The sequence below is a fragment of the Citrus clementina genome, unplaced genomic scaffold (genome assembly GCF_000493195.1).
Source record: "Citrus clementina cultivar Clemenules unplaced genomic scaffold, Citrus_clementina_v1.0 scaffold_5, whole genome shotgun sequence".
Classification (NCBI taxonomy): Eukaryota; Viridiplantae; Streptophyta; class Magnoliopsida; order Sapindales; family Rutaceae; genus Citrus; species Citrus x clementina.
In genome coordinates this window covers 42,357,464-42,368,960 of record NW_006262201.1, presented here as the reverse complement: position 1 = coordinate 42,368,960, position 11,497 = coordinate 42,357,464, and the positions used below count along the sequence as shown (strand labels likewise).

The 11,497-nt window shown below is 35.7% G+C and overlaps 2 protein-coding genes across 2 annotated transcripts; one reads left to right on the top strand and one right to left on the bottom strand.

Annotated features, from left to right (window-relative positions):
- The first annotated feature begins 891 nt into the window (after nt 1–891).
- Nucleotides 892–2,555, top strand: LOC18042284 (F-box protein SKIP23). Its single transcript, XM_006435214.2, has one exon. It carries the CDS (start codon nt 1,082–1,084, stop codon nt 2,300–2,302), a length of 1,221 nt encoding a protein of 406 aa, XP_006435277.1. The 5' UTR covers nt 892–1,081; the 3' UTR covers nt 2,303–2,555.
- Nucleotides 2,556–2,955: 400 nt separating this feature from the next.
- LOC18042282 (protein GDAP2 homolog) lies at nt 2,956–5,101 on the bottom strand. Its single transcript, XM_024184540.1, has 4 exons — nt 4,859–5,101; nt 4,421–4,685; nt 4,038–4,306; nt 2,956–3,638 (listed from the first exon to the last, which is right to left on the bottom strand). Exons 1-3 carry the CDS (start codon nt 4,971–4,973, stop codon nt 4,087–4,089), a joined length of 600 nt encoding a protein of 199 aa, XP_024040308.1. The 5' UTR covers nt 4,974–5,101; the 3' UTR covers nt 2,956–3,638; nt 4,038–4,086.
- Between the last annotated feature and the right edge of the window lie 6,396 nt (nt 5,102–11,497).

The window sequence follows — 11,497 nt, the reverse complement described above, 5'->3', positions numbered from 1 at the left end:
ACATACCACCTGGCTGACGTGGCGGAAAAGCCGGTCCTATTTTATAAAGGGCACACCATGGCCGACAGACCTTTTTTTTTCCTCTCTCTCTCCTTTCCTTCTCCACAAACTAGAGGTGACAAAATTTGACACAATTTGATTATCCGACACGAATATAGCACCAATAAATGGGTATGGGTCGTCGAATTTAATACGATTATTAAATGAGTCGGGTCTGGGTCAACACGATTTTTTTTCGTGTCGGATTATGGTTAAAATTCTTGACCCATTTACCCGATCAATGACCCGATTATATTTTCTATTTTAAAATAATTTACAGATTCTTGTCATCAAAATTCAAATATTATGATGATTTTTTTTATTCTTTAAAAGGATGAATATAGACACAATATTTTATTTATAAAATTTTAAATACATTTAGAGCTTTAATAGTGTAAATATATAAAATATTGGTAGACATGTATATTTTATAATATTGATATATAATATTATTTACATATATATAATTAAAACTTCAATAGTGTGTGTAATATTTTAGTAGATACGTATATTTTATAATATTGATAAATTATGTATGTATGTATAGATGTATATATGTATGTGCATACATATGTATGACAAAATGTAAATATTTGATATAACTTTTGTTTAATATATAGATATTAAGCGGATTATTGGATAACTCAATTATTTTTTCGTGTCGGATTTGAGTCTCAATATTTTAACATAATTATTAAATAAGTTAGATTTATATCGACCTAAATTTAACATGATATAAAACTGACACAACACAAATACGACCGATGACCCATTTTGCCAACTCCACCACAAACCATCGGCAAATAAGTATCAAATTCTCCTTTTTGAAAAGAAAGTAATAATATGCAAGAGTTGGCGATTCGTAGTCTCGTTGACTCAGAGGTTCATGCTGACCGTCCACGCCACTAATTGACTTCGGGAACGTCTCCTGATCACGTATCAGTTTCAGATGAACACACGCGAGACACGCAGCTCGTGCCTATCGGCTCTCTCTCTCCATCAATTAGAGTTGGTTATTGCAGAATTAACAGATTAGAAATTGATGAAGATGGAGGTTGATTGGACCGAATTGCCCGCGGAGCTAATAGAAGCGATCTCCAAAAAGCTCAAATTCTACAGCGATTACATCCGCTTCCAAAGAGTGTGTCGCAATTGGCGATTATCAATTCCAAAAACCCCAAATCACCTCCCTCCTCAGCTCCCTTGGCTGATGTTACCTCAATCGCAATCACAATCACAGTCACAGACACACTGCGCCTTCTTCAATCTCTCCGCCAACAAAGTCCACTTGCTCAACCTTCCAGAAGCTTCTCTTCGCAGTCGCCACTGTGGCTCTTCTCACGGCTGGGTAATCATCCTCGACGAAACCCCAGCGATCCTCCTGCTGAATCCCTTGACACGAGTCAAAATTCACTTGCCTCCGTTGTCTTCATTTCCTAATGTGGTTAGTTTCAGTTACTTTGACATTGGTAGGGAGTACACGGTTGCTTCTTATTTGCCAGCAGGAGCAGGTGACCGCTACAACTGTAGTCTAAGACAAATGCGTGACTCTTTTATTAAGAAAATTGTTCTGTCTTCGAGCCCTGTTGACAAAGACTATAATTTTTTGGCGGTCGCTATTCTTAATCAAACAGCTGATTTGGCTTACTGTAGAAATGGAGATCAGTGTTGGACTTTAATTGAAGGTATGCAATCTTATTCTGAAGATGTTATCTATCGTAAAGGATCATTTTACGCGGTTGATAAGGCCGGGTTGATTACAGTATGTGATATTGCTGGTGATAAAGATAAACCTAGGGTTTCAATTATTCAAACCCCGCCACAGTTTGGTGGTGATATGCAGTATTTGGTTGGTTCAGAAGATGAATTGTTGCTAGTTACACGGTATTTAGATCTTGAATTTGATTTTGAGCCTCATCAGCCACAGTTGGTGTATAGAACCACAAGGTTTGAAGTTTTTAAGTTAAATTGGTGTGGGCCACAGTGGGAGAGAATGAGAAGCTTGGGCGATACTGCATTGTTTATAGGGCAAAATTCTTCTTTGGCATTGTCTGCATCAGATTTTCCTGGCTGTCTAGCAGATTGCATATATTATACTGATGATTACTCAGAGAGTAACTATGATGATGTCTATGGAGAGCATGATCTAGGCATTTTCAAGTTAGAGGATGGAAGCATCGAACCATTACCCTGTTATCCACGCTATTCGCATTTCCGCTTAAGATGGCCTCCACCACTTTGGGTTACACCTAATCCATGCTGATTTGGCTTGAACATCAGCGTAAATACTTATTTATTTGGCTTGAATGTGAATGTAAATCTAGATGTTATTGTTTATTGGTTTCTTTGTTAAAATGCATTCTATTAAAATTTCTGGTCTCAGATCTTGCCATGATATGTTATGGTGGGTTACTAGTCTGTTTATTTGTGATATATTCAACAATATGTCCATACTTAAATATTCAGTTGGATAACTAGTGAGCGTTGGTTCTTCTTTACTTGTCTTACACTTATTAATTGACCTCTTTGATTAGCTTTTTGGGTCAAATTTAGTGCTTTATTTGACAACATTGTGATTATATGACATTATGCAACAGAAATCATATAAGGGCTTTATAGCATGACAATAAGAACTTGGTGCAGACGTGTAATGCAAATTTAGAAAGATCTCATGCATTCATTTGCAATGTTGTTTGCTCACATTCTCTCTTTGATGCTGGTGATTTTCAGAAATTGGTCCTCATCTTTCAAACACACTGTTACATGTGAAGTTTATTATGCACCTAAAAAAATACTCGGTATTTGTGTATGATTGTATGTATTCACATAAATATTCTGAATGTCTAAGAATTTGATACTAACCAGATGTCCCATCGAAGAAACCTATTAGATTGCCGAATATGCTAGGGTTGCTTTCTTAAGCCATTCTTTCATGTGTGCCGCTGGGATCCAAAACCCCAAAATTCCCCCTCCCACAAGCAGTTATATGAGAAAATTTTGAATGTTGCTCTTGCTCATAGAAGTTAGGAGAGCTATATGGTGGATATACTTTCTAGAGGGTGGAAAATAGGTACAGTGAATGGAAGTTTTGGTTCATATTTGCAGATAGCGCTGACCTCTTAATAGCCTTTCTCGAGTATTACAAAGTTGTTGTTTCTTTGACCCTGCTAATGCTTTTGTAATTAGAACATCTTGGCTCTGCTAGGAGATGATACCTTACGCAGATGGCGTCAAAGAGACAAACACTTCTTTCTGAAGGGGAGCTGTTTGAAATCATTTGATTGCTAGCCATTCAATGACAGATATAGAGTTCCTAGTGAATGTTACTTATGTGTCTAATTTCCTTGCAAGAAGAGGATAGAATTTAGTAAATATGCAAACAGCTTCCGAAATCAGGCCTTATCTAAGATGTCACTGAAACTTTAGACCTAGTCAATAATAGTATCTTCAAGTGTCTCTTACAGTCGTACAACATTTTCATTGTATTTTTATGCTGACCTTGCTTGTATTTCTGTCCGTTTGATTCTGTCATCAAATAGAGCTTATGTTCCTATTATGATATGGTCCTGCTGTTGTGCCTTCTCTATCCATTCAATCCATCGTTAAATGGAAAACCTAATTCAGAATAAACCAGTGATGGCTACGGGCAACCTCTACCAATACCCACCACCCCCCACCCCAAGCAATATTCTTTGTGAGGGAACTGCTACACGCTGGCCCTTCAATTATTGGGATAAGGGTTTACATGTCTCACAGTCTGAGTCCAATTAGCCCAACTATTGACAACAACTATGGCCCAGACATAAATATCAGATTAGTTCGACGAGTGTGCCCTCTGGGCACTCGTCCTGATTTTAATCTTCTGAGGTGACCTGCATGTGTTATAACAAAATGTAGAGATAAGAATAAGAACAAATTATTTTTTTATTTAATAACTAGTTAATTAGCAGTCCCATTATATATAAGACGATCTAAAAGCACATTTTTACAACACGCTAAATATTGACAGGGAAAGTAGAAACCCAGGACAGCAGGATGGCCGTATCCCTATGCGATAAACCTCATGGAGTACATGGAAAACGCAGAGTCCACAGAAGGCGCACGATAAACATTGGGATGATCACTCTCTAATCCATAGTCCACCATCGGACGGTATTCCATCTCCTCATCATGCTCATAAACAAACTCCGGTACTTCAATCTCGTTCCTCCTCACATGGTCCCACAGAAACTCTAGCCGATTCACATACTTGACCTTCCCGTAAAACCTGCGTTAACACGGTGAAGTCAAGTGTAGTGAAGTTGGCATTAGAATTGAGAATTTAGAATTTAGAACAGGTCAAAGAAGCGCGTGCTCTTGATCTTGAGAATCTAATTCTTACCCTCCGCTGAAAATGAGACGGCCAAATGTGGCTAGGAAGAGCCTGGCTTGTAAACTCGGGTGCACGAAATAAACATGCTCCAAATGATCCTGGACGTCCGTCGGAATAGCATCGTAGATTGATCGTAGGGCGGAGATTCCAGGATAGTTTTGGCTCCGTTGGACGCCAGTGTGCACGTAAACCATTGAGAATGGCGCTTCTCTTAACTTGGGAAAAATCTTATCCTGCAAGTACTTGTTCAATACCTCAACACTCACAAGTCGAGCTGATAGTGAAAAAAAAAGGAAAAATGATAATCAACAAATCAATATAATATTCATAAATACATCATAATCATGCATATCAATCAAAACACATACAATTCTATTCAATACAATAAATCAAATATTCAACAAGCAAAAGAATCAAATGAACATTCTGTATAAATTTCATCCACACCAGGGAAGATTTTTCCAATGACACGAAGAACAGAACGGCCATGTTTATCCCTTCCTTGGATCTTGAACACTTGAAGTTTGTCCAATAGAAGTTCTTGGTCTTCTTGAGAGTACATAGTTCTTTTTTTTTTTTTTTGGGGTATTAGAAATTAAGTTGTTGGCGGCCGTTACTTTTAGTTTTACAGGGAAGCTGTTAGAAAGGGGAGTACTAATTTAAATGCTGTCTAAGGTGGGATGACGGTGAGTGGGGAGAGCAAGGGCCTTTGCTTTATATATATATATATATATAAAGCGGGAGGATAGTGAGCACTTATCTTAATGCCCTAAACGACGCCGATGGCATATGGTTACAGGAGTATATTCTCAAGCATCTCCCATTTTGGATCGGACTATCGGAGTCGGTCTGATTCAACTCGGTGGAACCGTCACTGAGTTACTGACACGTATCTTGCTGCTGCTGTCCCGTGGCTTCTACTATTAAGCTGTCAAGCAAATGTATGTATGCATGGTTGTTTAAATAAAATAAAAAAATCTACATGCATTAGAGGTATGACAATTAATACATACATACAAACATATATATAATTCAACTAAATATTTTTACAAATTAAAAAAGAAGAGTGACATGAACAAAAGATAATTGATAAAGATGAAAATTCAATTTTTTACATCTGATCTACATCAATTAGATGTAAAAATTCTGATGTACTCTAAAATCACATTTGATTCTCATCATTTTTATATGCTGCATAATCAAAGTTAATGTGACTTTAATTTCCTTGCTCGCGAATAGTTCCCTCCAAGTGTCGAATAAACATTTGAAGGTAAATCATACAGCTTCCATGCTCGTAGGGAAAGTCACATATATGTTTTTGGATGAAACAATAGCGTCAACAAAATTAAGTAGAGTCACAATCACAACGATTTTGAAATGTTCCAAAATTGTCTAGATGGATTTAAGCAAATTGGATCCCTAGATGACATAAAATGTCAAAATTGTTCACTTATTCCCACTCATACTCATACAAACTAGCTTATTATGTGGGGGCATACGAGTGGTTTCCTGGAAGGAGGCCTCGTAACTAGAATTAGAAAAGTGATCAAGATATTTTGCTTCCTTTATCTCTTTTCCAAACACTGACTTCTCCCCAAACGTTCATTAATATTTATTAATACAACGAGTAAATTAGAAGATAATAGAAATTTTGTCTTGAAGGGTCGGTAAAGTTTAGATATCTGGTGACCAATCATTTTCAAGCAAGCATCAAAATGGTTGGGTGCTTCATGTTTGAAGATTTATTTATTTTAGGGAAATTATAATTCATATACCCTATATTTGCTCTGCTATCAAAAATACTACAACACTTTGAGAGTGTATCAATCGTCCACCCTTAGTTGATAAAATGTATTAGCCGACCACCAAACTATTAGTTGCCGTTTGAAAGTTAACGAAATTACAATAAATTGATGATTTTACCCTTGAAAATTATCACTTGTATACCCTTAAATTCTCTTTTTATTACTTGTATACCCTTAAATTATCACTTGTATTATATAAAAAGACCAAATTACCCTTCTGACGTCATCATACTTAAACGGCAACTAACGATTTAGTGGTCAGCTGATATATTTTATCAATTTAAAATAAACGATTGATACATCCTTAAAGTATTATAATATTTTTAATAATAGAATAAACTAAAAATATACAAATGATAATTACTCTTTATTTTAATCCACAGACCTTTGAATCTGATCCAACAAATTTAATTAAAAAAATCATCAGTCTCTCTAATCTATGGGCCAAATTGTCAACACCGATGACAGATGATGGATAATAGTGGGCCATAACGTTGGAGGTTACGTCAGTGGTGCCGGGGGCTCAACGGATAGGATAGGGCTGGGCCACAATTCAGAATAGTTTCCTTGATAACAAATTTTCTTAAATGCTCGCATGACACACAAGCCAGCTTGGGGGACTTGAAGGTTTATTATACGTGAGAAGGTTGACCAGGTAAGCGTTATTATTATTATTATAAATACTAGATTAGATCGTCGTGAAAGAGAGACCTACCGATATCAAGAACTTCAAACAAAATTGGAAATTGATTACTAATGTTAATAATAATGGTCTTTCTTGCAAGGCGTGGCATCAACATGTATACTTACTATCACAGTCATATTGAAAATTAAAAAAAGAAAAAAGAAAAAAGTGTAGGAATCAATATGATTCAATTATTGGGAGTAAACTCTAAAGAAACCAGAGACCATGATCCATAAAAAAAGGGGCTTTGGCAAAAACCATGCACGATGAACCGAGGACAAGAAAGGAGCCTAAGCCAATATGAATATGTCTCATTGGCTTGGAGAACGAAAAAGAACTGTTTCAGTCTTGACTTATCAAATATTGAAGCATATCTTTAAGATGGATCTTGCTAAATTACAACATCTGTAATTTTCTTTTTCTTTTTTTTAGTATGACTCAATTGTTGCTTGTCAAACAATTAAGGGGTCATAAAAAATTAATTTTAGGTCAGCTGCCCTTCAAGAATTGGCTTACAATTATTTTACATCATCTGTAATCAGTAAACTACCCCAACATTATTTTTGGTCGGCAGTGGAGAAGTCTAACCTCATTTAGCCTCATGCTCACATGATGGTTGGAGTGATTTAAATCTCGAAATCACTTGAGGAGAATTATGACCTCACGGTGGAAATTATTTGGCTTTATGCTCACAATAAGGGTGGATGGCTGGACAAATTTAAAAAAAAAAAAGAAAAAAAGAAAAAGCAAAATGATATGATGTGAACTAACATGAGGAGGATTCCTTTTCGAATCCATAATCTGAACAACAGGTGTCTGTCCGTTGGTTATATGGTTCGATAAAAAATTTCATTTCTTTGGGTCTCGTTTTGCAATTTTAAATTATTTTTGTTTTATTTTTTTATTATTTTAAAGATTTTTATCTTTTTTTATGATATTATATTTAAGTGTCATTTATTTTATTTTTCTTGTGTTAGTAGGTAGACTTTCATTATGTAATAATAACTCAGGTTTGTTAGTTTTGTAAATTCACATTATTTAAGATTAGTATAAAAGTCCTCAGAACCCTGGCTTATTATTTAGACCGTATTCAATATTATTCCAATTATTCATAAACTTTAATTTTTCTATCTTTTATCTTTTTTATATTTCTATTTTGTCATAATAAGAAAACATTGGAATTATATGAGTATTTCAAAATACTAATGTCCCACGTTGAGGGAAGCGAGAGCAATTATTTTTGTGTTTGACCTCAAATTAGTCAAGTGTTTAGTGTAATTATTAACTAGAGTTGAACAAGTCAAATCGACTTGTAATTTAGATTATTTAAGTTGGATTAAATTATGAAGCACACAGATGATTAGTTCAAATTAAATAAGAAAATAGGTAACTAGTTCAAATTGAATTAGAAAAAGGAGTACTGTAGAGGGTTTTTCTATATAAGAGAAATATATAAAATCTTTAACAACTACGTGAGAGAGAGAGAGAGAGAGAGATTGTTCTCTACTTCTATCTCATATTTCTTCATCGATTTTCTTTCTTTTACTATTCAAAACTATTGTTTGGAGTGTAATTCACAATAGTGTCGTTATATTCTAGAGGTTAATTCACTTTCATTTGTGTCCTTTTTGAACCAAAAAACCTTTTTTAAAGAAATAGAAATTGTTGTTTAAGATAGTGCTTTGTGCGACAAGTAATGTTTACTAGTCCAATAACAACATCAGAGTTCAAAAAAATAATATTGATTCATATTTTCAATAAAAGATTCATAATCACTTTAAACCAGTTATATATGAGATGCAAGCAAAGCCTTGTGCTGCTTTTAAATAAAGATAAGAAAAATCATAATTATAAAAAGGGTAATTTTGAAATTTAGTAAGGCCTATTTAAGTATTTAACATAACTTCAAATTTTTTTTGTGATGTGCAATTAAAAACCAGGGGCTTCTGAGAAAAATTATGGGGTCAAATTGCATCACTCCATTTTCCATTTTTTTTTTTGTTTTTTTGTGTGTCTAAATCCAGCTAAGTTTGGCTCATTATATTGAGTTGAAGAAAATGTATAGAACTTGCTAGTTTGGATTTTTACTCATTAGCCTTTTGCATGAAGCAAGCAATAGCGTGTAAAAGCAAAGCTTTATTTCGAAGCCCAAATACAATAACAGTGGCCATACACACTCGATTTCATGCATGGCAATCAACAAATTTGAGATCCACCAAACTAATCTATTAAAGTAAAAGATGCATTGAACATTTGACCTTTTTATTAAAATATATTTACAGTAGTATTATATATAGGAATAATTTTCAGGCAGACAAAAAAATTTATTCTTAATTTAAGCTACTTAATAAATAAGAATATAGTGCGAGGAGCACGAGACAACGCGGGTAAGGGCATGCATGGGTAGCGCGCAACATCTCGCAAGTGCGTGGACATACAGGCATGCAAGCACGAGACGCATGGGGCACGTGCGCCGGTCGAGTGGACAGAATGCGGGATGACAAGAGGCAATAGTGCAAACGTACACAAGGGGAGCACACAAATGTGCAACACAATGGGGGATGCACGATGGTGAAACTATGTGAATATGAGAGGCGTTCACTCTCGAGCTGTGTAAGGGAAGTGTCAGTTGAACGTGGAGCATGTTGGTCGGAAATTCTCCGGAAATGGGTCCTAGAATAAAGTATGAGTGAATAGTTATTGGTGCAACTTGTGGAAAAACATGGCTTTGAAGTACATGTCTAGAAAAGTGGAAACAAGAGAAGTGGGCAATGGCAGTTATAACTGTGAAAAGAGGTAAACTGGCACCGCCCTTCTGGATGGGGTGCCAGCCATTGTCAACATTCAAAGATTTGAATGTTGACATTCAAATCTTTGAATGAAGAAAAGAAGCAAACAACTTTGACAAGAAAGAAGAAAAAGGAAGAGTTGAAGAAGATAATGGTGGTGGAAAATATAATAGTATTTTAATAGCTAATTTTGGCTATAAAAAAAGGGTGCTGCTCATTTGGTTTGTGCATCCAGTTTTGTGAAAAAACAAAGTTTAGAGCTTGAGTAATTTTAAGGAATTAAAATTATAAAGTTCTTGTGGGTGAGAAAAAATTATTTCTGAGAGTGTGGTTGTAATAATTTTTCACATAGTGAATATTTTTCTCTGGTTGTCTTTTTGACAACGGCCGTGGTTTTTCTCCTGATTTAGAGTTTTCCACGTAAATCTTGTGTTGTTTGATTAATATATTCTCCATTTAATTTTTCTTATTAATTTGGTGCTTGATAAATTGCTTGGAGAGATCTTGGGAGGAAGCTCAATTTCCTAATAGTGGTATCAGAGCCATTAATTGAAGTTTTGGTGTCGGGGCACTGTTTACGTATACGGTACTGTTCACGTATACAATACTATTCATGTGAATCAGTAGGAGCCAATCCAAACAGTCCGTGGTGAAGAGTAAAAACTGATCTGCAAAGCAAATATGTCAGGATTGAAATTTTCAAGTCTGGTGAAATTTGAAATAGAAAAATTCGATGGGAGAATTAACTTTGGCTTGTGGCAAGTTCAAGTCAAAGATGTGTTGATTTAATATGGGTTACACAAGGCATTGAAAGGGAAGCCATCCCCTGCTTCTAGTAGTGGCTCTGGAAAAGCTAGTATAAGTGATGAAGATTGGGAAGAATTAGATGATAAAGCTGCAAGTGCCATACGACTGTGTCTAGCAAAGAATGTTCTTGCAAATGTAGGAAAAATTCCTACAACGAAAGAACTTTGGGAGAAGCTAGAAAAGTTGTATCAGACAAAGAGCATCTCAAATCGATTGTACCTGAAGGAGCGATTTCACACACTGCGAATGGCTGAAGGTATCACCTCAGTGTTCTCAATGGTATTGTGTCAGAACTAGAAGCCATTGGAGTTAAAATTGAAGATAAGAACAAGGCGCTTAGATTACTATAGTCACTTTCAACTTCCTACAAACACATGTTACCTACTTTGATGTACGGGAAAGAGATAGTAGATCTTGAAGACGTTACTAGTACTTTACTTTCAGAAGAAAGAAGACTAAGTAGTGAAAGTACTGAAACTACAGATGTCTCGGCTTTGGCAGTTGTAGGGAATTGGAAGAAAGGTAAATCTAAGAAGAAAGTAGTCTGTTAGGGGTGTGGACAATCGGGGCACTTAAAAAGAGATTGTTATGGTAGAAATGGAGCAGGATCGGCAAGTGGCTCCAAATCAGATACTGATAGTATTGCTAGTGGTAAGTCTCTCATCATCGTGGGAGACGATAGTCCCTTGTAAAATGGATGATGGTGACATCCTCATGGTATACCGCTGGTACCATGAAAGGGGATATGTTACTAGCAGGTCCACAAAATTTACACACAATGCATGGTTGGCATTAATGCAGGGTGTGTGGTAGAATTTATGTCGATTGCTGACAAACTTCCAGGAAGGCCAACATGGAAGTTGCACCATAAATTTCAGCAAGATATTTCGACATGTGTCGATGTAAAATTCTTAGAATTGGTAATTAATTTTAAGTGGTATACTCTTTATGGTGGAGTATGATAATTCTCTATGGTGAGGATTATGATTAAGGTGAAAAT

Coding starts and splice junctions, on each gene's coding strand:
- LOC18042284 (XM_006435214.2), top strand. CDS start 1,082: ATGAAGATGGAGGTTGATTGGACCGAATTGCCCGCGGAGCTAATAGAA.
- LOC18042282 (XM_024184540.1), bottom strand. CDS start 4,973: ATGTACTCTCAAGAAGACCAAGAACTTCTATTGGACAAACTTCAAGTG. Junction 4,686..4,858: donor CATTGGAAAAATCTTCCCTG/GTGTGGATGAAA, acceptor TTTCACTATCAG/CTCGACTTGTGAGTGTTGAG. Junction 4,307..4,420: donor CGTCTCATTTTCAGCGGAGG/GTAAGAATTAGA, acceptor GTGTTAACGCAG/GTTTTACGGGAAGGTCAAGT.